Source organism: Colobus angolensis, unplaced genomic scaffold, assembly GCF_000951035.1.
Source record: "Colobus angolensis palliatus isolate OR3802 unplaced genomic scaffold, Cang.pa_1.0 Scaffold103, whole genome shotgun sequence".
NCBI lineage: Eukaryota > Metazoa > Chordata > Mammalia > Primates > Cercopithecidae > Colobus > Colobus angolensis.
This window is the reverse complement of record NW_012111253.1, coordinates 3,525,226-3,552,972: the sequence shown is the minus strand read 5'-3', so window position 1 is coordinate 3,552,972 and position 27,747 is coordinate 3,525,226. Positions and strand designations below refer to the sequence as shown.

Sequence of the window (27,747 nt, the reverse complement as noted above, 5' to 3'; positions counted from 1 at the left end):
CTTACATTTGGTGCCGCCTAGCTTATCTTCACACAAATTAAAGATTAACTTTCTTTGGCAACTGGCAAGCACCCATCTTGACACTTCCCCATTTTTTTTTCACTGCAGCTAAAAGCTGATAATAGACTTGAGTTGCCCCTGCCCGCCAGCACCACAAAACATTTTGCTTGTTTTTTAAGACTGCAAACTTAAATATATTTTAAATTCAAGTCCTATGAGCTTAGAGAATGCCTCATGACTTCAACAAGTTGATCTGACATTTATCCCCCAAAACAAATAATGAAATAGAGAATACGCAGAGCATATTCTTTTACCCTTCCCACCATCCCAGTAGAGCATCATAATGGCATCTAAGCATTCCCAAGGGCTCCACAGCAGCCTTGATCAGAACTGCTGTCCACAATTGCAGACTGGCTCACTGAAAAACTGGAAGCATTACTGGACGCCGCTCAACAAAGCTTAGCCCTTTTTGGAACTAGTGAAAAAAGTCATCGATCATGTTATAATGCATTTAAATATCTACTCAGATAAACTTAAAAACCTGTAAGGTGTGTGCACTAAGATTGGCTGGTCTTCCCTTTCTAATTTTCACTTCTCAGTAACCAAGTGAAATTTCAGCCTTGTTTTTATGCCTCGAAACACTTTAGCTTGTGCTTGAGCTTCTTAAAAAATTCAAAATATTAATTACGCACTCCAATAAGTTAGCCAAATTGGTTGAAAGATACAATATATGTACCTTCCCAAATACTTTAAATATTTCTGAACTTGTAGAGATGTATGGTCCTATCTTGGTACTGAATAAGAAATAAAGTTTAGAAGTAAATTTTGTCAGTACCTAGTTCCCAAACAAAGCTAAATACTCGCATAGATGAATATCCACCACCATGAAACACCAGAGAGAACACAAAATTTACTTTTGCTAGTAAATCAATTGATTTTTATTTAACGATGAAACCATTCATTGGCAGATTAATGAGGACCAGACGCTTGTCCAGTTTAGTTGACACATTTGCTCTTTTATTTTTTAGAATATAGTCTACATCTGGATTAAAAAAAGTTTTAAATAAATTTAAGACATACGACAACAGTGGAACCCTTCATCATTCTATGTACAACACGATAGAATGTCAGTTGGTTCCATTTCGGTTAAGTCCATTTTCTCATAATAATGTTATTATTTTCACTGAGTGGCAAGCTTCGTACAAGCCGGAGAAATGCCAGCTTATACACGCTGGGGTGGGGGTGGGGACGGGAGTGGCAAGAAAGGGATGGGGTGGGGGTGCCACAGGACTACTACACAGTGTAACAGAAAATCATTAATAAAGTAGTACCGATTACCGACAGACAGTGCTGTTTGTGCGCTTATCACAATGGAATCGCTGAAGTTTCAGAGCAAGAAGGAGATTCGAAATACTTAACACAGGGCCAATGTTACAAAAAGAAATAGTGCAAACAGGAAAACTGATGCAATCCTGGCAACGCCTGGGCCTCCACCGGCCCAACCGCAGGGCGGCGGGAGGCTATGCGCCCCGCCTTCCCCAGCACCCAGCTCCGGGCTGCTTTCCCAAGTGTGGCAACCCAGCGCCGCGCCCTGGTATGGCCCTTCTCCTCCGAAAAGAACAGAAAAGAAACCCCAGGAAAGGCACAGGCTGAATGCAGGGCGTCAGCCCAGTCCCATTCCCACCAACACAGAATGCAGGCCCCCTCCCAGGAGGTTCCTTGGGCCCTCCCCTCTCCGGCCACCATTTTCTTCTCTCTCACACGAGGCCCCCTCCTCCACGCAGCCCCACCGCGCCTCCTGCACGTACGCAGCCCCCCAATTTGCAGTCTGCCCTTCCCGCCCCCCAGCCAGGAAAAACAAAAAAGAAAGCTTTGAGGAATGAGAGAGGGTGAGATGGGTCGAAGAGGGTGATGGGCTGCCGCGGGCGCCACGCCTCAGTGGCCCCAATTGCCGAAGCCGATCTCCTGCTTGTATCTGTTAGTGAGGATGTTGGCTTTGCGCGTGAGTTTCGAGAGCACAGTGTGCAGCCCGCGCAGGTGGTAGTGGAACTGCTGCTCCAGGTCTTCTTCGCCGGCGTCCGCACCCTCCAAGTGGCCCAGGTCCACCAGGATGTCCTTGGACTTCCAGGCACTGCCCTCCTCGCTCCCAGCCGGTGGAGGCGGCTGGTGCAGGACCCCCCACTCGATGTCGTTGCGGATGGACTTGAGCAGCACGTAGTGGCTGTACATGTCCCGAGAGGGCGCGAAAAAGCTGCCATTGGCGCTTCCTGAGTCGGGGACTGGGGGCGTGCGCTCCTCCAGGCAGCCGCCACTGCCGCCTCCCTCCACGCCGACATCGTTGTCTAACCCGGGGTCAGCCAGGGGCACGTCGCGCAGCAAGCTGGGCACCATCACCGTCTGGTCCATGTTGTTCACGGCGCCGATGAAGCGATTCATGGCGTTAAAGAGCGAGTGCTTCTGGTTGTAGGTGTCGCAGATTTGCATCATGGTGGCCGCGCGGGCGCTGGAGCGCAGGGACGCAGAGGCACGGGGATGGTCGGCCGGGTCAAAGGGATGCCCGCCTTCACGCTCTCTCCAAGGCCCGCGCTGGCGGCCTGGCTGTAGCCGGTGGGGCGGGATTCCCGGCACTCCTCCGCCCTCGCCAACTCTCGTCTCGCTGGCAGACCGGCCCTGCGGGATGGGCGGCTTCTCCTGGCTTTGGCGTCCGGAAACTCGCGATGGCTGAGGGTGGTCTGTGGGTCGAGCCCTGGCCTGTTTGATACACAGGGACGGAAGAACAGATTAGATTATTCATCTGGCTAGGGGGCCTGGCGCCCTTGCCCGCGCGCACCCCCTTCTCTGGCTACAGCTCCCCCGGGACGGCGCCTGGGTGGCTCCCTGCGGCTGGGCATTCCCACCTCCTCGACCACTTAGGGCCGCGGGGAGAAGGGTGTCCCCCCACCACCACCACAACTTCTCCCTCCGAACAGCCTGAGCTCAAGCAACCACGCTGACCGGGGCAGAGATGGGGCGGGGACACCCACCTCCTCTTGCGTCTTGAGACTCTCCTGCTCGTTGGCAATTCAGTGTTCCCGCTGCAAGCGGCTGCTACCCAAGGGCGCTGCTGCGGTCAGTGGCCGGACTGTGACTGCGGGCGGCGGTGACTGCGTTGACCCCCTACCCATCCCAGGTGCTCAATTTATAGTCCAGGAAAGGTGTCGCCGGTGCTCAGGGCCACCCCTGGTGTCTCCTCCTCCCGCCTCCCCCGGCAGCACTGAGATAAAAGGCCCGGGCCGGGATGACCGCGAGTAACACTCGCCCGGCCCTTTCTACAGCGGGGGCGGGGCGCGCCGGGCCAGCTCCGCCTCTCGCCTGATACCGGGGCTGAGGGAGGGCGCCAGGGCAGGGCAGGGCAGGGCAGGGCAGAGGAGGAGGGATTGGAGCGGCTGGACCCCGCCAGCACCAAGTCCTGGGCAGGCCAGTTGGAGGAGGGCCGGGCACTGAGAGGGTCAAAAAGGCGCCGGCGTCCCGACAGACTGGAGGGTGGGCTGGCATGTGGGGGCTGGGCGGGCCTTGCGTGCGCTCCCGGGGTGGGATGACCGGAATGCACGTGTCTTGGTTGCAGAGTGAGCCCCTCAACCCAGAATCTGGAGTGGCCGCGGCCGGGAAACAGGAACCCGGGTTTATTATTAGCCGTCGGGGAAGAGGGGCCAGCAGCAGGTACAACTCCATCCTGGGACTCTTACGTAAGAAGGGTGGCCGGGCACGCTGGGTGCACGTGGACGCGCGATGCTTCCGCAGTGGCCCTGGCCTGGGTCAGCTATTGGGGGAGGGGAAGGTCAGAGGCTTTTGCCTCCCTCCCGGCGGGGCGGAATCTTTCCCAATCTTTCCTGTAACAGTGGTTGCCAGGGATGAAGAGGGGCACACTATCACATCTGCTGATTCTTTCAAGAGATCTGAAAGTGGCCACTGGAAGAAGTCAATTTTTGTCCAAGTCGGCTACACAGTGATGCTGGAGAGCCTGGGCTATGTGGCCTTTTGGCTGCCAAGAGGCCAGGAGAGGGTGACAGTAGTTAGGTCTAGTCTTGGGTGTCTTTCACCATTTAACAGAGAAGTGAGGTGTCCAATTATTTTTGAGAGTGCATGTGTGAAGCGTTCCTTTCAAAAGATAGTTCTTAAAGCACTGGGTCATTTAATAGGGCCTAAGCTATGTACCGAATCGCTGGATTTAACTTTTAAGAGCCTTGCACCTTGAATTTCACTTTGAGACTTCCAAAGCACAGCCTACTTAATTTTTCCCATCTTATGTCCCTTGCCATATTCCTCATCCACCAGTCCTCTCTGACAGTCCTACAATTATGTTCAGTAAGATTCAAGCTTCTCATTTTAAATCCCTTTTCTCGGCCTGGCGCGGTGGATCACGCCTGTAATCCCTGCACTTTGGGAGGCCAAGGCAGGCGGATCACGAAGTCAGGGGTTCCAGACTAGCCTGGCCAACATGGTGAAATTTGGTCTCTACTAAAAATACAAAAATTAGCCGGGAGTGGTGGCTGGCGCCTGTAATCCCAGCTACTCGGGAGGATGAGGCAGGAGAATTGCTTGAACCCAGGAGGCGGAGTTGCAGTGTGCCGAGATCTTGCCACTGCACTCCAGCCTGGGCCACAGAGCAAGACTCTGTCTCAAAAAAAAAAAAAAAAAAAAAAAAATTCCCTTTTCTCTAAAACCTAACAGGGGTCTCTGTCCCTAGTACAGTTTTTTCCCACAGGACAAAAAATGCCAAAGGAAGGAAGAACATAATAAAGGGGTTTCTTTCTCTCCCTCTTTCTTTCACATTAAGACTTATACTTAAATATTTTCCATAGAAAACCGTCTTCCTAATTGTCTTTTGAATGAAATTCTGGCTTGGTGCCACAAGGACTAATCTGTTGGCAAAAAAAAAAAAAAAAAAAAAGTCAGTGACCCTTGGAGACAGACCCAAGTCTGGGGACCCACTACCCCAAAACTTATTAGCTCTAGATCATAGCCCATGTTTTCTTACTTGCAAAACTGGGATAGACCTATCAGGGTTTTGAAGGAAAATCAATGGAAAGAAAAATATAGAGGGGATGGGAGCGGGGGAAGCATTATATAACTCTGAAGCATTACAATAATTTCACCTTCCCTCTCTGCACACATAGACTTAGAAACTTCTCTAGCCTCAGTTTCTTTATCAAAAAAATGGAGCTTGTTCCATGGGCCGTGCCAAGGATTTCTATTAAGTTCAAATAAGATAATGTAAATAAAAATCACTATGTAAATTGTAAAGTACAAAGATTAATTGTACTTGATATAGGACCTCATCATAGTGAGAGGTGTTTATGTGAAGAGTCAGAAACCTTAAAAGTGTGGAAATCGGCTATGATGAGCCACAGATCCTTCCACCCAACTCCCAGTTCTTAAGCAGGAAAATAATATAAAATATGTCCAACGAGATTGAAAGAGCACTGCAAGAGGAAAACTCGAGAAAAACAGATATACAGTTTCTAGTGGCTGGTCTTCTCATAAATTAAAGCATACTTTGTCCCCCTTCTTGGATCCATTTGGTATTTTAAGAACGTATGCACCCGGATGAAAACTCGGTATTCAGACTTAAGTTACTAAACTCTTGCCTCTTTTTCTCTTCTTCCCAGTTCCAACAGTGTGATAACTCACGGAAAACGGAAATCCAATGGATCTAGCAAAAGGATTCCACCCAGCAAAAAACACCAGCTTGGGAGAGGGCCCCTACCTAACTCCTTCCTTCTGGCCTCCACCCCTCCCCTGATACGTTTCCTTCAGTCTGGTCTCGACATAACCCTTCATCCCCCAGTTTCTTGACTCTGGCCGCTGTTCTTGCACATTTCTTAAACACTTTCAGAGAAAGATGGCTCATGCACCTGCCTGCAAAAATTCCCAAACCGGGCCTCCCAGCTCCCCCAGACCCCGCAACAACTCACACCCACCGGGGTAACTCCAGAAGGAAAAGGTCCGCGGACCAGAGCTCTGGGCCCTTGGAATCACCCCACCACCGCCCCTCTGGCTTCAGCCAATCAGAAGCCGTCAGAAAATATTATGCAAATGAGTCCTGATGCTCCCGCCAGTCAGAAGCCGCAGAGCCCTCCCCCACGCAGTGTCCTCTTTCACCCCAGCCCAGCCAAGCTGGCTGCCGCGTCCCTGGCAACCGGCGCACAGCCAGTTCTCCCCTACGCTTGGCTGTAAAAAAATTAAAATGGTTCCCTGGGGTCACATGGGAGGGGAGCGGGCTAGCCCAGGCCTAAGGAAGGCTGGCAACCTACTGATTGCCCCAGGCACCTTCCCTATCCCGATCTGGAACAGGTTGGAGGAGGTGCCGAGCCTCCTGCCGGGTATTCAGTTTGCCTCCAGAAAACAGTAGTCATCCGTTGAACAAATAACTTTTGAGTCCTTGTAGCACGCCAACAGCCTCAAAACGAGAGGCCTTTGGTCTCTGCTTTCTATCCTATATGCTAAATTCCCAGCAAAAGCCTTGTCTAAGGTACCCACCCCAACTTCTTGGTTCACAGTTCCAATTCTGGATTTTTTTGTTTTTTTTTGAGACGGAGTCTCGCACTGTTGCCGGGTTGGAGTGCAGTGGCAAAATCTCGGCTCACTTCAACCTCCACCTACTGGGTTCAAGTGATTCTCCTGCCTCGGCCTCCTGAGTAGCTTGGACTACAGGTGCGCATCACCACGCCCAGCTAATTTTTATATTTTTAACAGAGACAGGGTTTCACCATCTTGGCCAGGATGGTCTCAATCTCTTGACCTCTTGATCTGCCCGCCTTGGCCTCCCAAAGTGCTGAGATTACAGGTGTGAGTCACCAGCGCCCGGCCGGAACTCTTAAATTCTGGTTCTTAATTCCCACTCTTTTACTTAAGCAACCTGAAAATCATGCTTTGCTTGCTCATCTCCCCAAAAATGTCCACAAATTACCCCTTGTACTGTGTCCCTTGGACAGTTTAGGGGGAAAAATATATTTTAAAAGTGACCAGAAATCCCTAAACAAAGTAGTCAGCAAGAGTAAACTGGTGCAAGAAAGTCAGACTGGATAAAGAAGAGATCTGGCCTAGAACTGGAAGAAAGATGATATTTTAAGGCAAGAAGCCAGCCCAACCCATGATAAGAGAGATCCTGGATTATTTTGAGACAGACTTAGAAGGATCCACTTCATGGAAAATGTCCTAGAAATATGACAATCAGACACTCGTGTTAAAGGCCATGTAGTCCAACCATCCACTTGTGCTGAAATCGCTCACAACATCCCCACCAAGTGGTCGCCCTTGCCCACATTCTTGTATTTTCCGTTCTCCAGTGTTCTTCTATCTTTTGGAGCTCTCCAGAAGGCCATGAAGCACACTATCAGATGTTTGAAGGTAGATACGGTCTTCTTAAGTCTACTATTCTTCAAGTCAGTTATCCCCAGTTCCTGTAGCCATTCTTCATGTTCTCTTTTGAGTCACTCATCCATCCTAGTCACTATCTTTAGAAGTAGCTCTGGTTCGCTTTTGAGTGTGGCCCCTCTCATTCCAAGTACCATCTTTTCTAGGACAAAATGGAGTGGCACAGCCACTTATATTATTGTGAATGGTAATTTTTCTAGGTCATATTTGTTGAGCACAAGTGCTTGGCACTTAGACATGTTAACTCAAAAGACATGTTAACTCATTTTAACTTCACAACCACCCTGCGAAGAAAGCAAGGATCAAACAGTTTAAGAGCCAAACTGTCAGAACTGGAATTTGACCCAGTTTTCTGATGCCAAATCCAATGTTCTTTCTACTACCCAATAGATATCTACTGCTTATAATGCTGCCTAACATTTAATGGACTTATTTTAACAGCTACATCTATATGCTGCCATCTATACAACAAAATTTTGTGTACCCTATTCTTGAGTAGTGGGGATTTTTTTGGACCAAAGTACAGAACTTTGTATTATCCTACTTAAACTTTATCTCATTAGATTTAGCCCATTAGTTCAGCCTGTTTTATTATTTTGAGTCCTGATTCTGTGCTGTAATCCACTTGGATCTTATCCATATATTTGATAACTATTCTATGTATTTATCCAAGTCATTGATAATAGGTACCAGGCACCACTGGGCAAGAGGCAAGTTGCTGTAGAACATCTGGAGAGCTCCTTCAGTTTGATATCAGTCCACTAATTGGCACCTTTTGGCATATGTTGTTTCAGCCAGCTATGAATCATGTTAATTGTTCAGTCATTCAGCCTATATTTTTCTTCTTGACCACAGGATATTATGAGAGACCTTGCTAAGTGCCTTGCTGAAGTCCCAAGCTAATAGCCAGTTTTCTTCCTATGGAGTCAAGAAGAAGGGCATTTTTGTCATATACCACGAAGAAACCACCATCACATGATACAAAAATGCAGAAATAGCACCACAATAATCTGAGTTAAGATGGGGAAGGAAGTGTATTTCATTGTAATTGTCCTTACAGGAAAAACCATCATGACTATTTAGTTGAGAGAAGGTAGACAGAAAAACGCCAAAACCTAAGAGCAGCGGGTAGTGAATCTGCTGGCTTCAGACCTACTTTCAGGTTTTGGAATGTCTGAGTATGCCATAGTTAGCATTTTGTCACAATCTCATTTTTTAAAGCATCTTTAGCCTTGCGTTTGGAAGAAGTAGAGCACAGGGAAAGTTGAGAATACTAAAGAATACCTTTTGTTATGTTCTCATCATTTTTACATCTTTAAGAACACTGAACTGTATACAGAACTGTGCATTCAATTTCAATATGGTAGATGAGAAAAGGGCAAGACACATCATAGCTGTTCTTACCACATAGAAACTTCTCAGGTTGATTATTCCTAGATCCTTAGGATTCCAGGACTTTCTTGTACCATCAGCATAGAAGGAACAATGAGAATGTTCGTTCTTCACTCTATCCTGTTAAAGTGTGTCAGCTTGGTTAGTTTAAATTCTGAAATTAGATTCAAAGTTTACAAATTATAACACCAAATTAACATAGGGAGAAAACACATAATTATCAATATTTCATATATTCAAGTCCTAATAACAAACCCATGTATATACATATACATACGGGTTGTAGCTTCATTTTGTTGAAGCTACAGTGTCATAAATGCATTATCCAAAGGACAGGTTCAATACTTACATGCCCAAGTCTTCCATAATTTACTCCTCCAACCTTAGTAATGAAGAAAACTAGACCTAGATAAGGTACAATAAAGTCAAGGCGAATTCACCTACATCATATTAGACAGTCTGGACAGAGTTAGTACACAAAAGATATAAGTCTAGAAGCAAATACAACCTACAAGTCCTTCCAGCTATAGAAGACCTTGATAAGAATAGAAAAATAATAAACCATTAGGAAGATCTGAAAAAGGATATTGCAGAGCAAAAGAAACAAAATTTGAACCAAACGCATCACTAGAGAGTCAATAAATGTAATTCCAAACAAGGAACAGAACAGGCATGCCAGAAAGTTCAATTACTGGCATAGGGCAAAAGGTTCAGGTAATCACAATGAAAAGACACAACAGAGTGAAAGAAAATGAGAGGAAATGTTGGATAGCGAAGACAAAGACAACATAATATAGGCCAGGCGCAATGGCTCACGCATGTAATCCCAGCATTTTGGGAGGCTGAGGTGGGTAGATCTCTTGAGGTCAGGAGTTCGTGACCAGCCTGGACAACATAGTGAAACCCATCTCTACTAAAATACAAAAAAAATAGCTGGGCATGGTGGCGCATGCCTGTAATCCCAGCTACCTGGGAGGCTGAGGCAGGAGAATCACTTGAACCCAAGAGGCAGAGGTTGCAGTGAGCCGAGATCATGCCACTGCACTCCAGCCTGGGCAACAGAGTGAGACTCCATCTCAAAACGCACACACACACACAATATAAGCATAACTGATGTTTCCAAAGAGACCTCAACAAATGAAATAGAAGAAATTCAGTTGTAATAAAGAAAATTTTCCTTGACAAGATGCATTCATCTGCAGATTTAATAAGCATACTATATACCAGATAAAATTTATGCAGAACAGTTGAATAGCAAGTTAGTTGTATTTTTCAACTTCAAAGAAGAAGGAAAAAAGTCTTCAAGTGTCCAAACAGGAAAAGAAGTCACCAAAAAGATGGTGGCTGCAGGAGAGGAGAGAATCCAACCAGCTTTACAAAAACATTCCACTACAGGAGACAATGGAGCTGGAAGAAAGAATGTATGATTCAAAAATATTATATTACTCAAGTAAAAAACAATAAGCAGACATTCTCAAACATGAACTCAGGGTTTTTCTTGAGAAACTTACTGGTAGAAGCCTACTAACAAAAAAAAGTAATTGAAATGAGTAATCCAGGAATGGAGAAACCCTGATGAAGAGATTCATGGCGAGTTTGAATCAATTTAAATGCAGAAGTAGGATAAAACAGTGTGGATACTGGTTGCAGACTATAATGTAAATATTTTAAACCCTGAGGATGAAAAAATAATGCAAGCAACAAAATTGGAAGATTGGGGAATGAAAAATAGCAGAGCTAACCAACTTTCATTGCAGCCCCTCAACCAGTGATGCCTAAAACCAAATTGTGCCATTTAAAACTAAAGACACAAACATGTTAAAACTTTACAAATTTTTTTTTTCTCAATTTAAAGAGATCTTTTAGGAACTAATACATTCCATAGCAAAGAGTCTGTTTTCTAAAGTTCAGTATTGCTTTCAGTGTAATTTCAAGTAAAATTAATGTTAACATTTCATTTAAAGTAGTACGTATGATAATTTTTATTTTCTTCATCTGGGTGCAAAGCGCTAGTTACACAGGTGTGTTCATCTTGTGAAAAACTGTTGAGCTGACACCTACGTTTGAACTTTTTTTGCATGTATTTTATACTTAAATAAATTTTTTGAAATTCCATTCACGTAAAATTCTAGGAGGCGTGGAGAGAGGGGGTAAGAGAGTCAACAGTCTGATGCGGTGACCTGGTTTGGGATTAAATGCTCTCAGTATTGCATAAAAACATTTGTGAGCTCAACTTAAATGGGAATAGGAAAGCAGTAAGTTCTCCAAATTTTGGACGCTGGGGGCAGAAACCATTGTTTTTGCTCGCTGCTCCTGTCAACTGCAGTTTAAGAAATCCAGTGTTGGGAGCTTCCAAGCGTTAGTCTTGGAGAGAGGAAATTCTATTAAAACAATGTTTTTCTGTAACCTTCCTAAATGCTGTTTCTAAAAGTATATTTGCATAGCACATATAAAGATGGCTATTCACCTTTGTTATTATGATCTATAGCTGATGATTCAAAATATCTGGAAAACTTACATCTACTCTACTTTTTACGAAGTCTGTAGTTCTTTACTAAAGGTGGAAAAAATCATGTTAGTGGAGTTGTAAGAGTCTCCGTATGCCCTCATCTATACCCTAAGTCTGGTCAGAGGTATACTTACTTATCTATAGTGTATATTCTTTTAACCACACTACTGTACAAAGATTAACTTTACCAATTTGGCCTGCAAAGATTCGAGTTTAGATCAGCATTAATCCTGGGCAGTTCAAAATTCAATTGGGGCACATGATTAATTTCCTTGTTTCCTAAATGGCTTCACAATTAATAGAAATTTGGAAATAAATTTATGGGCATGCCATTAATAGACACCTTGAACCTTATTATAACTATCATTTTGTTTCTAGAAAAAATATTAAACAAAGAAACATATATTTTCCATCTCTAAGGCATAGAGTGTCTTGTATAATTTTATTTTGCACAAAGTAGGTGATTACCTTCGCTGGAAGTATAAGGTGCTTGTTTGTGGCATAGGGTTCAGTTAGTAATATTTGTCATAAATGTTTATTTGAGGCTACACGGTGTCTATCAAAATGACCTCATTAGTTTCTATAGAAGAGACTCAAATGTCTTTCCAATCTTGATCTAAACTATTAGTAAATGTAAATACAAATGCTGAGGTGATTCACATAGTAATTAGATCTTGGGTTTTAAAAAGAACAACCATGATTTATTTAACAAAAAGTCTATCCCTGCAGATCATATGAAACAGAAAAAGAAAGTCTGATAAGTAAAAGAGAAAAAGAGTAGCATAGCCAGGTATTAAAACACATCACTCTCATTTAGTTTCCCAAACTAGAAGGAGATTATCTAAATTATTGGAGGCAGAATCCAGAATACTCCAAATTGATGATTCTTGGGAGTTTATGAAATATTAAATTAAAAAATTAAATTAGTTTCAGACATTCAGCTACTGAATATAGCACATTCAGCTTTGTTATATCCAGGTTGAAGCAAATTAGATACCATTAAAAATGGTCAGTTCAGCTGCTTTTATAAATGTTATTCTTGCCTGTTATATCCAGGTTGAAGCAAATTGGATGCCATTAAAAATGGTCAGTTCAGCTGCTTTTATCAATGTTGTTTTTTACCTACTGTAGGGACCATAATTTTAATGTGTTCAAACAATTGGTTCAAGTGCTTCACACTTACGTGTACCATTTGTGTAATTTCTCCATGACAGAAAAATAGAGGGCTTGGGTTTTTACTATCTAATGTCACGTTCATTCAAAATTCTATGTTTTATTTATTCAAGCACAATGTATTTATTTGCCTTCCTTCTAGAATATCACCTTCAACCTACCTTTCTGAAACAGTTTTCCTTTCTTCTCCCCTCTCTTTCCCCATCAAAAAGGTCAAAAATTGAAAAGGGAGGAATGGGAAGATAATGCACTCCCAAGCCCCCAATTATTTTGGAATGCTCGGTAATCTACTCAAAAAAGCAAGATGTACAAGGAGGTCAAGTTCACCTAGAAGATACTGTCTAAGGCAATATAATAAATTAACAACAACAAAAAAAATGAACCCACCACACATTGCAAAGTAAGTGACTAATTCTAGAATTATGACAGCATTCATATAAAGGCCATAAAACATCTGAGTAGATTTGTGTTAAAATACCAAAGTTAGGTAGAAGTAAATCATCTCTAACAGACATTCTATTTATTTGAGAGGATGGGCTGGCAGCCCACATAGTATAATTAAAAAAGCAAAATGTCTGGAGTCAGACCCATCCCCTATGTCCTCCACCCCCATGTAAATTACCTCTCTGCCACTTCCTAACTTGTGAGCTCAGAGAAGACATGTACTCTGTAAGCCTCAGTGCCTTCACCTTGCAGAGTTTATGGAAAAATTAAAGATGAGGTGTGCTTCTTGTAGAATATCAGGTGCATGGTAAGCAGTAAATATTAACATGTTGCCTGGCTGAGATACCTTTTTAATGTATATTGTATTAATATGCATCATGATGCCGTTTATGAGAATTGTGATTGAAAATAAATACCTATATATTTTTGCAGCTCATCTATCTTTTGTAGTGTGGAACCATGATTGGGACCTTGAATCTTTTCTACTTTCACTTTTCCACTTGGGGATACATGAGGTACAGCCTGCCTTCCTTCCTTTGTCTTCCTTCCTTCCTTCCTTTCTTTTTTCTTTCTTTCTCTTTCTTCCTCTCTCCCTCTCTTCCTTCCTGCCTGCCTGCCTTCCTTCCTTTGTCTTTCTTTCTCCCTTTCTTCTTTTCCTTTTCTTTATGAAGCCTCACTGTAGCCTCTTGGAAACTTTATACGGCAGCACACATTCTTAAATAATCCACAAATTCCTAATTATACATAATCTGAACACTTGTAACACTTGTGGCCTAAATCTCTCAGACTATATAGGCTGATAAAAGTGACATGTGAAGAACAAGTAATTTAGAAAGAATTTATAAATTGGAGGAGAGAACATGAGCCATGCAGATTATCTGGGGAAAGAGCAGGCCAGGCAGCGGGAATAGCCAGTGCAAAGCTCCTGAGGCAGAGGCATGCTCTGGGGCCAGAACAGAGTGAGGGGGAGAGTGTTAGGTGATGAGGTCAGATCACATAGGAACTTGTAAGTTATTTTAAAGACTTGGGGTTTTAATGGGGGGATGGCAGCATTGAAATATTTCGAGGAAAAGCATGACATGATTTCCTTTACATTTTAAAAGGAGACCTGTGTTATTATCTGAGTTGAGAATGGACTTTAGAGGAGTAAGGGTAGGAGGTCGATGAGTAGTTTGGAGGCCACTGCGATAATCCAGGAGAGATGGAAGTGGCTTAGCCAAAGGTAGCATCAGTGAGAAGTGGTTGTGTTCTGTGCATATTTCGAAAGTTGAGCCAGTACAATTTGCTGGCATTTTATCTAGGTGTGAAAAAAAGGGATTCAATGAAGTAAGTTTTTTACCCAAGCAACCAAAAGATAGTTAACACTGAGCTGGGAAAGCCAGATAGCATAGCATGTTTGTGTGAGAAGATCAAAAATTCACTTTTAAACATGTTAATATTGAGATATTTATTAGACATCAAGTACAGACACTGCCTAGGCGTTCAGGTATAGCTTCTGAATCATAGTATTTTTAAGGTGTTGCCCTAAATTCTAGTTCCAATAGCATTCAATGGACCAAAAAGGGTTTTCATTATAAAAGATCCACCACCAACAATAAATATCCCTGACCTCCTCGCCAGCTTCATCATCTCCCTCTTCCCCTTCACAGCCTGCCTTCTCCCAGAGCTGTCTACAATCTTTGTCCACCTTCTATTCATTCTTTAACCCACCCCACTCTGGCTTCCAGTGCCATTGCTCCATAGAAACTGCTCCTGCTGATGTTACTAGCCACTGTCCATGTTGCAAATCCACCTTTCGATTCTCATCATACTTGACATTGCCAGCATTTGACACTATTAACCTTATCTCCATTGAAATGTGCCATTTTCTTAGCGTCCATGTCCCTATACCCTTCCAGTTTTCCTCCTTTCTCTCGTTCTCAGTCTCCATTGTTAATTTATCCTTTTCTACCCAATCTTTAAATGTTGGAGCTCCTAAGGATTCTAAAAACTCTTACACCCTGTTGTCTTCTCAGTTTTTACTTTTGCTCTGGGCAATATCATCCATCCATGGTGTCAGATACTATCCATATATGGTTGACTCAAAATATGTGCCTCTAGCCAAAATCCTTCTTCTTAGCCTCTGGTCTATCTATTCTATTTCTCCACCCACCACCCACCCCAACCCCTGCCCCACCGCACAATCCTCCACATTGATGCCTCTCAGACGTTCAGACCCAACATATCCAAAACAATACTTTCACCTTGACAAACCTACTCCCCTTCACTACTGCCTTTCTCATGAAATAGCACCACTATCCAGCCAGTTACTCATGCCAGAAAACCTGGAAGCCATCCTTGACACTTCTCTCTCCATTTTTCATATCCAGTTAGTCATCAAGTCCAAAACCCGTCTCGAAACTGTCACCTTCAACCCCTTTGCCTTTATCTGGTATCCTCTTCTTGTTTTGTTTGTGGGCAACTCATTCTTGTCTTTTAGGTCTCAATTCAGAGGGTTCTTCCCTAATCATACTATCTAAGACAAATTTCCATCGGCGTGACTCCATACTCCATTACCCTGTTGATAGCCTGCATAGTATTTAGCATAATCAGTGATTATTAATTTGCCTGTTTGTTTATTGTCTTTCCCCAACTAGAATATACGAAGATAGGCACCTCGTCTGTTTTATTAATTGCTATATACCCAACATCTATTAACACTATAAGGCCTGATACACTAGACACTTAGTAAATATCGGTAGGAGGAATGAATGACGTGTTTCTGCATTAAGTGTAATTTGATGCTGATAAGCAGATATGTTCTATAATATAATAACAAGTTTGAAAATCAGGAACGATTTTAGGCAAATGACTTGATAGCAGCTATTGAGACGATTTTACAGTTTTTCCCTTTTGACCAGTTTGTGTGGCCAATTTTATTAATAGACCACCTAATATTAAACCATTCTTAAATTTCTAGATTAAACATTGTATGGTTGTTGAATATTATTTTTTCCATGTATTGGTGGATTCTATTTCTCAAACCAATATGACACTTATACATAAACCTCACAGAGATGTTTAAAACACCACTATAGCCCAGTTACACTAATGAATATTGATGTAAAAATATAGACAATAGAATTTGCCAATACATTAAAACTTAAACTTCCCAAGAGTAAAAAAATGTTGGGGCTGGAATTTTGCAAACTGCATTTTCCAGGCTCATTTGCTAGCCAGCCCCTGGTTAAGTCCTGGTAACAGGAGGAACAAGAGAGAAATTGGAATGTGAGCAGAGAGAAGATGAACTTTCTTTACATTTTCTGCTATTCCTGTTAGCGCTGGGAGTCCACTCCAACAGCAGCAGGTGGTTTCAACCTGCAACTTCTTTGGTTCTCTAAGAAACAGCCTCGTGGTATCCCCTAAAACCTAGCAGCAACAATAGTGTAATGCTCTTCCTCAGAAGTCTGAGTCCCAGTTCTGAGCACAGAGACAACAGCAGCAGCTGGGAGGGTCCATCTTCACAAGTTTGAGCATCAGCTTCCCAGGGCCTTTTCTCTGAGCTCTTAGATTTTGGTAATACCAGGCTCTTCCTTCTTGTTTCTCCAACCCTACGTAGGGGTGGTAGCTGCTTTTTACAACAAATATCTCTGCATTACCTCAATTTCTCTTTTGTGTTCTTTCACCCCTCCAAAACCTATATAATCAATTCCCCATATTAAGACCTCCCTATTGAAATACGGAAGTGGTTTCTATTTACTTGAAAAGACACTTAATAACACAACTTTGGTTATTAGTCTGGTCAGTTTTTTTAAAATCTCTTCTTAAGTCAAGATGGAGTTTCGCTCTTGTCGCCAAGGCTGGAGTGCAATGGCGCGATCTCGACTCACCACAACTTTTGCCTCCCAGGTTCAAGTGATTCTCCTGCCTCAGTCTCCCGAATAGCTGGGATTACAGGCATGTGACACCAGGCCCGGCTAATTTTGAATCTTTAGTAGAGACGAGATTTCTCCATGTTGGTCAGGCTGGTCTCGAACTCCCGACCTCAGGTGATCCACCCACCTCTGCCTTCCAAAGTGCTGGGATTACAGGTGTGAGTCAGCATGCCCGGACCATTTTAATACGTTTTATCTTCCTAGAAAATTAACCCCTTCATCCACAGAGATGTGCCAAATATTTCCATCTAGTTCTTTCAAGTTTCTCTGTTTATATCATGATAATCCTAATCTCATATGTAGGTTTTTGTATTTGTTCTCATATTCTTTCTTTTTTCTTGTTTAGTCGATCTGATGTTTCGTCTTCCTTTTGAAAAAACACAACTGTTTTGGAATTTATTTATGAACTTGCCATTTGTTCTCATTTATTTTTCATTTATCTTACTATTTTTTTCTTTGACTTTCCTTGCTGGTTTTCACTGTTCTATTTTTAGCTTCTTAGGTTGATTATTCAATTCATTTGTTTTCATCTTTCCTGTTTAAGTCGTAAAAGTGTTTAAGGGTGTGACTTTTTCTTTGATTGTAGGTTTAGTTGTGTTAATTATTTTTCTTTAGATAAACTCTGTTTCTGACTTTAGTATCTTTGGTCCAAGAATTGTTTTAGAGAAAGTTTCACAAGTTCTATATGGTTAAGTTATTTTAGTTTCTATGTTTGTTATTAACTTAGATTTCATTATTTTGTGGTCAGCAAATATAATCTGCATGACTTTTACCTTTAGGAATTTATTAACATTATCTTTGTTTATGCCTTATAGTATCAATTCTAATACATACCTTATTTTACTGCCCATTTTATTGATTCTAAGACACATGAAAGTCTCTGAAATATGGCACCTTACCAATAATTAATGACATTTTACAGTTGTAATTGGCAGCATTTTTACTTTCTTAGTGCAACATAAGATAATATTAGGCCTTGCAATCTGATGGCATCTTAAATTTAATGAATATGTTTTATTTAAATCATTCTAAAACGGTAACATATTTCACACCCTCTATTAAAAGAAAGTTGACAACTGTTAGGTTTTTTTCCCCCTACATCTCCTGTTGGTTCATTAGTGTATCTTATTGTGGATGATATCTTGGAATTAAAGATATTGTTTGTTTTTTTGTTTGTTTGTTTTGCTTTATGGATACATAAAAAAGAAGAGGTATTCTGTTTTCAGAGTATAGATGACTTAGTTAGTTGGGGCTGCTATAACAAATTACGATAAACAGAATTGCTTAAACAACAGAAATTTATTTCTCACTGTTATGGAGGCTGAGAAGTTCAAGATCAAGGTGCCAGTAGGGTTGGTTGGGTTCTGGTGAGGAGCCTTTTCCTGGTTTGCAGATGACCATCTTCTTGCTACATCCTCATCTGATAGAGAGCAGAGAAAAAGAAAACAAGTAAGTTTTCTCTTTCTCTTCTTATACAGGCACTAATCCATCATGAAGGCTTCACCTTCATGACCTAATTAAATTCCAAAAGTCCCATCTCCAAATACTATCACTTTGGAGATTAGGATCTCAACATATGAATTTGGAGGAGGAGACACAAACATTCAGTCCGTAGCAACAGAGTTCAATATATGTTTATCTATTCAATTGATTCTCCTAATTATGTGAGGTAAACCCTTTATTACATGTTTATTTAGATTTTGATGATGGTAGTAGATGGGAAGTTGGAGGTATACTTAATGTGTTTTACTGCAGAGTAAGTCCAAATTTCCCACTTTTGAGCACCTTATCAACCTCTCATGGTAGTTCCTTTTGGCTTTTAATGTATGTATTTTGATTATATGTTGTTTGATGCATAAATGTGTTAAGTCTCTATTTGAATTGTATCTTTTATCATTGAAAATTATTTTTGCCATATTAATGTATTTTTTAAAATTCAACCTTATCAGATATTAATTTTGGTGCCTTATTTTTCACTTTGTTTCCACTTGCCTAATATGTTTTTGATCATTCTTTTAATTTAAACCTCTGTATATCAAACTGTTTTTGTAGTAACTGGATTTTACCAGCTCCTACATTCCATTATTATTATTATTATTATTATTATTATTATTATTATTATTTTAGATGGAGTCTTGCCCTGTCACCCAGGCTGGAGTTCAGTGGCATGACCTCAGCTCATTGCAACCTCCACCTCCCAGGTTCAAGCGATTCTCCTGCCTCAGCCTCCCTAGTAAGCTAGGACTACAGGTGTGTCCCACCATGTCCGGCTAATTTTTCTAATTTTGGTAGAGACAGGGTTTCGCCATGTTGGCCAGTTTGGTCTCGAACTCCTGACCTCAGGTGATCCACCCACCCTGGCCTCCCAAAGTGCTGGGATTACAGGTGTCAGCTACCACGCCCAGTTAACAGCTCTGACATTTTTTGGGTCTTTTATTTTGATTCATCTCTTGGTTGGCTGGATTTTGTCATCAGGTGATTTTTTTTCCCCCCAAGAAGACTTTGTGGATGCAGCAGTCTCCAAATTATTACACTTTAAAAATAGCTTTCTGATTTTTTTTTTTGTAACTGGACAACAGCTAGATTGACTATAATATTACCGGGTCATTTTTTCACCACTGAAATCTGAACACATTGCTCTACTGTTTTCTAAGTGTGAATAATGCTGTGAGGAAGTGGGAAGTCCACCTGATTTATTCTGGTTTTGTTTTATGGATGCCCATAAGATTCAATGTATTCATTGAAGCTCAGCAGCTTCTCTAGTATTTGTCTATTTACCAGGCTAAATCAACTTTTTCCTTGAATTTGGTGTGCTCTTTCAATCCACAGATTCATGTCTACCTTCATTTCCAGAAAGTATTTTAAAATTTTGTCATTGAATATTTTTTTCTTCGTTAGGCTTCCCGTTCTTTTTTTCTGGAGTTTATTCACATTCTTTTGTCCCTCTTCCATAGCTGTCTCTTTTTTTTTCCTATTTACTTTCGTTATTTGTCCTTTTCCAAGTCATATCGCATAATTTTAAACCTATTTCTGCATTACATGCTTTTGATCTTAGTAATATCTTTTCAACTTTTTGTCTTTGAAAGACACTACGTTTTTCAACAATCTGAAATACTTTATTTTTTAAAAGATTTCTTAAAAAATCATGGCAAATATGCCAACATTTGATAAAATTGGGTTGGGGGTACATAGGTTGTTTGTTTTATTATTTTCCGTATTTTTCTGTATATTTCATTTTAAGAAAATAATTTACTTTATTTTATTTTATTTTATTTTATTTTTTTGAGATGGCATCTTACTCTGTCGCCTAGGCTGGAGTATAGTGGCATGATCACAGCTCACTGCAGCCTCAACCTCCCCGGGCTCAGGTGATCCTTCCACCTCAGCCTCCAGAGAGCTGGGACTACAGACAGGCGCCACCACGCCTGGCTAATTTTTTTGTATTTTTTGTAGAAATGGGTTTCATCATGCTGCCCAGGCTGGTTTCGAACTCCTGGACTCAAACGATCCAACCACCTCAGCCTCCCAAGGCACCAAAGATTACAGGTGTGAGTCACCACACTCAGCTAAAAAAATACATTTTAAAAAGCAATTTTAAGTTCACAGCACAATGGAGTGAAATGTACAAAGATTTCCCATATACACCATAACCCCACACATGCATAGCCTACCGGACTATCAACATCCTGCACCAGAATGGTGCATTTGTTACTGTTGATGAACCTACACTGACACATCATTATCACCCAAAGTCCATAGTTTACATTACAAATATGGTTTTTATTTTTAGTAATTGTTTTGTTTTTATCCATATTTCCTGAGTTCCACCAGCACATCTTATAGCTCTTTCTCCGCATCTTATCATCACTTACTATCTCATCACTGAGGCATTTTCCTGTTCCTCCTTAAAAACAACCTTTCCACGTAATTTGCTTGTAATTGTACATTTCTTCTTAATTGAGGAAAGCTACCTTTTTCCACTTGCTCATTTTGGCTCCTTTATATCTCTCCTGATTCAATATCTAACCCATCATACTGAAATCACAGTGGCTCGAATTTCAAAATATCTCCAGAATATGATCACATTTTATGCCTGCCCCTTGCAACTAGGAGAGGTCTGGCCAATGACATGAAAGAAAAAATTTCTCTGTGGCCCTCTGGAAAAACTTTATATAAAAGGACAGACAACACTGGTATGTGTCTTCTGCCTTCTTCTATAATATTTGTTCTTCTTTTTTTACTGTCAGAAAAGCAGCTAGATACCTCCGGTGCAGCATCCATTTATCATATAAGGAAGATAGCAACACATATTAATAATAAAGCATGAATCTATAAGAAACCTGGGTGTAGATGACATGTACAAGCTGCTATACCAGCCATGAACTGTCTATCTGCATACTTCTTGTTACATGAGAAAAATGAGTCTCTATCTATTTAAGCCACTAGTCAGTTTTCTGATACAGCTGAACACCATCTTGACTGATGGACACTACGTACATGGTACATATTCGTTCCCTGGGGATGCCATAACTAAGTACCATAAACTTGGTGGTTTGAAACAAAAGAACTATATTCTCTCATTTTTTCTGGAGGCCAGAAATCCAAAATCAAGGTTTCAGTGTTGGTTTCTTCTGGAGGCTCTGAGGGAGATTCCGTTCTGTATTTCGCTCCTGGCTTCTGGTGGCTGCCACCAATCCTTAGCTTTCCTTGGCTCGTATATGCATCACTCTAATCTCTGCTTCTGGCTTTACATGACCTTCCCCATTTGTTTCTCTCTGTTCCTTGTCCTTTTCTGTCACTTATAAGGACACCAGTCATTGGATTTTAAGCCTTACTCGAATCCAGGATAATCTCATCTCAAGATTCTTACCTTAATTACATCTGCAAAGACCCTTATTCCAAATACGTTCATGTTCTGAGATTCTGGATATATTTTTTCAGGAGGGGAGCTGGGGTGCTGTTCAACCAACTGTACAGTATGAAATTTTAAACATACGTAAATGGGCTGGCATACATGCATTTTTATTTTAGAGTGCTTCTTTTATTTATGTGGTTATTTATGTTTAATTTTTTGCTTTATTCTTGTCTTCTCACTCCAACCTACATCATACCACCCCCATAATCCAGACTAACCTATTGTGTATCTTTTCAATTTTGTCCACAAACATCTAATCCTATACAGACAGAGTGTGCATAAGCAGATAAACACACACACATACACAGCATCAGTTAGTTATTCTTCATAATGAACTACCCCCAAACTCAGTGACTTAATATAGCTATTACTTATTATTATAGTTCATAAATCATGAGATTGGAATTTAGCCACTGTTGGCTGAGCTTCTTCATGCATTTCAGGATCGACTGGGGCCTCTGGCCTCTGCTCTAGGTAGGATCTGTCAGGGGTAACATAGTTAGTGTGGCTTCACTTCTGTCTCATCCTCCTCCTGGGATCAGTGGGCTAGACCAAGATTTTCCTTCCTCATGGAGATAAAGGAAATGCAAGCAGGCAAGTCCAATCACATAAGCACTTTTTAAAGTGTCTGTTTATGTGACAGCTAACATCCTATTGGCTAAAATCATAATCAGTGGGTGGGGAACTGTATTTCATCTCTTGATGGAAGAAACTGTGATGTTACATTGCAAGGGCATGAATACAGGAAGTGGTACAAAATTAGGGCATTAATTCAATCTGTCTCATGGGCAGGTATGTTAAACAAACACATATGCTTTCATCTGATCAGTGTTTGCTTTACAGAAATAAGATCCTATTATGTTATTTGTTTGCACCTTGCTTTTCTCAACAACACCTTATGGAAATACCTCTAAGTCATCTTATTTGTCTCTAATTTGATTGTTAAATGGCTGCATGTTATTCCATCTTATGAATTTACTATAATTATTTAGCCATTTTTCTCTTGACGGGCATTTTTTTTTTTTTTTTTTTTTTTGGCCACTTTGAACAGTGCAGGAAAAAGATTCTTGAATATCCTTACATACAGGGACTTTCGTCTCTTTAAGATAATTTCCCAGGAATAGATTTCCTGGGCCAAAAAGTGTGCGTATTGTTAATCTTAACAGAAATGACCAGGACGCTTTTCAGATAAGGCTGCAATGCTTCACTTTTCCCAGCAATTTATGATACTGTTTCCTACACTGCTGCCCAGGAAAGATGGCCTTTTTCTTTATTAATCTTTGCTACTCTGTTATATATAAAGTAATATTACATTGCTTATTCACTTTTTATTTCTCTACTCACAGATTTGAGCATCTTTTCGTGTAATTGGCCATTTGAATTTGCAAGTCTGTTACTAGTCTGTGTATATTGTTTACTCAGTTTTTTACTGAGTTGTTTTTAATTTTCTTGTCAATTTGTAATAGCTCATTGTATATTATAGGTATTAAACTTGTGGTTGCCTTCCGGGTGTATTTTTCCAGGTCTTTGTTTAAGGAATTTGTTCATGGTATCCTTTGTCATGTAAAAGTTTTGTCTGTAACTGTTGCTACTGTTTAAATATGTATTGAATTAAATAGTTCCAAAAATACCGGTACTGCAGCTAAGCCAATGTAAGCCATTAGGAGGTTGAATGGGAAAGGGAGGGTCTCTTTTGACACCACCTGGAGCTTCCTCCAAATTCTCAGTGCATGCAAAACAGAACTAAAATAGGATGTTTCAATTACACCTCAACAAAATGGAAAAAGGAAAGAAAGAACTGAGAAGTCACAGGTAAAGGTCATGTGAATGAGGCCCCAACAATTGTCATCTAACAGAAGAAACCCGACTTTTGGGTTAACTAGGACTAAAAGAAAAGTTGAACCATTGTCACAAATTACTACAAACTTGGTGTTTTAAAACAACAGTAACTTACTGTCTTACAGTTTTGAAGGCCAGAGAGGTATGAAATCAAGGCGTCAGGAAGGTTCACTTTTTCGGGAGGCTCTGATAAAAAATCTATCTTATGCCTCTTTCCTAGCTTTTGGTGGTTGCTGACAATGCGTGGTTTCCTCAGTTTCTAGATACATCACTCCAGTCTGCCTCCATCGTCTCATGGCCTTCTCTGTGTGTCTTTGCTGGTATTGTCGTTGTGGCTTGAAACAGAGTCTCACTCTGAATCCCAGTCTGGAGCGCAGTGGCACAATCACAGCTCACTGCTGCCTCAACCTCCTGGGCTCAAGTGATCCTCCTGTCTCAGCCTCCTTAATAGCTGGGGCCATAGATGTGTGCCACCACACCTGGCTAATTTTTTTATTTTTTTGTAGAGACAGGGTCACGCTTTGTTGCTAGGGCTTGTCTGATTTCAAATGATCCGCCCGCCTCAGCCTCCCAAAGTGCTGGGATTAACAGGCTTGAGCCACCGTGCCCAGCCCCTTCCCTGTGTGTCTTCATATGGACTTCTTATAAAGACACCAGGTATTCCATTTAGGGCCCACCCTAATCCATTATGACATCATCTTAACTCAACAAATTACAACTGCAAAGGTGCTGTTACCCAAATAAGGTAATAGTCTGCGAATTTTTCAGGAACACTATTCAAGCCACTACAGTCTGTCCTCTGTCCATCCCCTCAAAAGAAAATCTACATTCATTCTATATGCAAAATACCTCCCCCAAAGTCTTACCCCATTCCAGTATTAACTCTAAATCCAAAATTTCATCGACTCAAAAGCTTCAAAATCTCAAAAAGTTCTAAATCTCATTATCTAAATCAGGTGTAAGAATGGGTATGGCCTATCCTGGGGCAAAATTCCTCTTTATCTATGGACCTGTGAAACTAGAAAACAAGTTACCTGCTTCTAAAGTACAGTCATGTGCTGCATAACAATGTTTCAGTCAACAAAGAACCACATATACGATGATGGTCTCAAAATTATAATGGAGCTAAAAAATCCTATCGCCTAGTGACTTCATAGCCATCATAACATCATAGCACAGTGTATTTATTACTCATGTTTGTGGTGACGCTGCTGTAAACAAATGTACTGCACTGCCAGTCATATAAAAGTCTAGCACATACAAGGCTAGACTTTAGGCTGGTCTCGAACTCCTGACCTCAGGTGATCCGCCTGCCTCAGCCTCCCAAAGTGCTGGGATTACAGGCATGAGCCACCACACCCGGCCTAATGTTTTTATTGAAGAAAGAAACTTTTTATTGAAGAAAGAAACATTTAAAAAGGTACAGTACATAATACTTGATAATGATAATTCACGACTATGTTACTGGTTAGTACAGTTTTTACTGTACTATACTTTTTATTGTTATTTTAGAGTGTATTCCTTTTACTGATTAAAAAAAAAAAGTTAACCTTAAAACAGCCTCACGCAGGTCCTTCAGGAGGTATTCCAGAAGAAGGCATTGTTATCACAGGAGATGACAGCTCTATGCATGTTATCGCCCCTGAAGACCTTCCAGTGGGACCAGATGTAGAAGTGGAAGACAGTGATATTCATGGTCCTGACCCTGTGTAGACCTAGGCTAATGTATGTGCAAGTGTCTTCATTTTTAACGAAAAAGTTTTAAAAGTAGAAAAATAAATAAATTATTTTAAAAATAGAAACACAGAATAAGGATATAAAGAAAGAAAATATTTTTGTGCAACCATATAGTGTGTTTGTGTTTTAAGCTGTGTTATTATGAAATAGTCCAAAAATTGAAAAATTAAAATTTTATAAGGTAAAAAAAGTTGCAGTAAGCTGATGTTAACTTATTTTTATTTATTTATTTATTTTTTGAGGCAGAGTTTCATTCTTATTGCCCAGGCTAGAGTCCAATGACGTGATCTCGGCTCACCGCAACCTCTGGCTCCTGGGTTCAAGAGATTCTCCTGCCTCAGTCTCTCGAGTAGCTGGGATTACAGGCACGTGCCACCACACCTGGCTAATTTTGTATTTTTAGTGGAGACGGGGTTTCTCCATGTTGGTTAGGCTGGTCTCGAACTCCTGACCTCAGGTGATCCGCCCGCCTCAGCCTCCCAAAGTGCTGGGATTACAGGCATGAGCCACCACACCCGGCCTAATGTTTTTATTGAAGAAAGAAACTTTTTATTGAAGAAAGAAACATTTAAAAAATAAATTTAGTGTGGCCTAAGTGGACAGGATTTATAAACTCTACAGTAGTGTCCAGTAATGTCCTAGGCCTTCACATTGACTCACCACTTACTCAGAGCAACTTCCAGTCCTGCAAGCTCCATTCATGGTAAGCACCCTATACAGGTGTACTATTTTTTAAATCTTTTATACCATATATTTACTATACACCTTTTCTATGTTTAGATACATAAATGCTTACTACTGGGTTACAACTGCCTGCAGTATTCAGTACAGTTACATGCTGTAGAGGTTTGTAGCTTAGGAGCAACAGGCTACACTATATAGCTCAGGTGTATAGTAGGCTATACCATCTAGGTTTGGTTAAGTACACAACATGATAATCGCACAGTGATGAAATTGCCTAAAAATGCATTTCTCAGAATATATTCTCATTGTTAAGTGATGCATGAGTGTACAATGGTGAGAACGGCATACTAGAGACTATTTCAAAAGGAAAAAAATAGTCATAGAATCTACTAGCCCCTCAGTGGAAAGCCTCATTTTAAAGGCCCCACCACTGAGGTCCCTGTCCCAGACAGAATAGAGCAATCCACTTCTACCATCGGCAACTGTCCTTACAACCTACATACATTTTTGCACATGTATAGCCAAATATGTCTATCTTTTCCTTTATAGCTTCTGTGTTTTTAACCTTGGTTAAGAGGGTTCCCCCGACCCTATATTGTACATAGTCTCCTAATTTTCTCTAAAGATTCTAGTTGTTTAATTTACATTTGCCTTTTTATATCTTCTGAAATTAATATTTTATTTCATGAAAGATGGAGTCCATTTTTATGTTTTTCAAGATGGACATCCAATTACAATATACCAGTTATTTTAACAAATTCTTACTTTTCCCCAAAATGGGTTTCAACTATGACAGTTGTCACTTATTAATTTCTCATATATACTGGGATGTAATTCTTGATTCTCTACTCTTTTTCACTGATTACTTTGTCTTTTCTTATGTCAATATCATATTGATTTGATAAAAGTGGCTTTTTGGTATGTTCTGAAGCTCGGTAAAAAGCAAATCTCCCCTCTCTGACTTGATGGTCTGAATGTCTCCTTTTTGATCCCCAAGGAGTCCATGTGACAGTATAAAATGAGAGTACAGAGCAGCACTATCCAGTTGGTAGCCACAAGCCCAAATTAAATTAATTAAAATTAAATGCATTTAAATTCATTAAAATTAAATACAATTAAAATTTCTGTTCCTTAGTTGCACTCGTCACATCTCAAGTGCTCAGTAGCCATATGTGTCTGTAATTACTAAGTTGAACAACTTAGAAGTTGTACACTTCCATCATTGCAGTAAGTTTTGCTGTGTAACAGTGCTGGCCTATAGTTCCTGACATTTGCCTGTTTCCAAGGATGATTCTTCTGATGTACATTCTTCCTTCGACATGCTTATTTTCTTCTCTTGTTCTCTTTTTGCAGGTGGCACGTGGGGTGATGGTGCTAATATCTCTAGACAAGCCATTGTCTAGATATGGCTTATTTCTTCATATTGCTCATCTTTAAAGAGTGGAAGTTCTGGAGAGGGTCACTACATAAATAATGTGAGGAGGATCTCTGATTCCCACCATGACACAGTAATTGGAAATGAACTTTTTTTCTCACCATAAGCAGCTATAAAACTGGGAGAAAATATCCACAATATGTATGTCTCACAAGAGACTTGTATCCAGAATTCTTAAAGAATGCTTTTAATAATAAAATGACAAAAATTCCAATTTAAAAATGCATAAAATACTTGAAAAGAATCGTGGTTACCAGGGGCTGGGGTGGTTGACTGGGGATTGGGGAAA

The 27,747-nt window shown here is 40.8% G+C and overlaps 2 protein-coding genes across 4 annotated transcripts; one reads left to right on the top strand and one right to left on the bottom strand.

The window, feature by feature from the left end:
* Positions 1 to 924: 924 nt before the first annotated feature.
* On the bottom strand, positions 925 to 6,010 carry MID1IP1 (MID1 interacting protein 1). 3 transcript variants are annotated; one of them, XM_011942114.1, is made up of 3 exons: positions 5,955 to 6,010; positions 3,024 to 4,901; positions 925 to 2,751 (listed from the first exon to the last, which is right to left on the bottom strand). In XM_011942114.1, the coding sequence occupies exon 3, from the start codon at positions 2,485 to 2,487 to the stop codon at positions 1,936 to 1,938; it is 552 nt and encodes a 183-aa protein (XP_011797504.1). In that variant the 5' UTR covers positions 2,488 to 2,751; positions 3,024 to 4,901; positions 5,955 to 6,010; the 3' UTR covers positions 925 to 1,935. The 3 variants fall into 3 exon arrangements, with proteins under 3 accessions (XP_011797504.1, XP_011797513.1, XP_011797519.1); XM_011942123.1 differs by having other exon boundaries at positions 3,024 to 3,127; XM_011942129.1 differs by lacking the exon at positions 3,024 to 4,901 and having other exon boundaries at positions 5,955 to 6,004.
* Positions 3,555 to 6,308, top strand: LOC105511919. The gene is made up of 2 exons (XM_011942135.1): positions 3,555 to 3,699; positions 5,649 to 6,308. The coding sequence occupies exons 1-2, from the start codon at positions 3,575 to 3,577 to the stop codon at positions 5,833 to 5,835; spliced, it is 312 nt and encodes a 103-aa protein (XP_011797525.1). The 5' UTR covers positions 3,555 to 3,574; the 3' UTR covers positions 5,836 to 6,308.
* Positions 6,309 to 27,747: the final 21,439 nt, after the last annotated feature.

Bases quoted from the DNA above. Each gene is read 5' to 3' on its own strand.
- MID1IP1 (XM_011942114.1), bottom strand. From the start codon at position 2,487: ATGATGCAAATCTGCGACACCTACAACCAGAAGCACTCGCTCTTTAAC.
- LOC105511919 (XM_011942135.1), top strand. From the start codon at position 3,575: ATGACCGGAATGCACGTGTCTTGGTTGCAGAGTGAGCCCCTCAACCCA. The intron at 3,700-5,648 runs GTACAACTCCAT...TCTTCTTCCCAG, and splicing joins GGAAGAGGGGCCAGCAGCAG to TTCCAACAGTGTGATAACTC.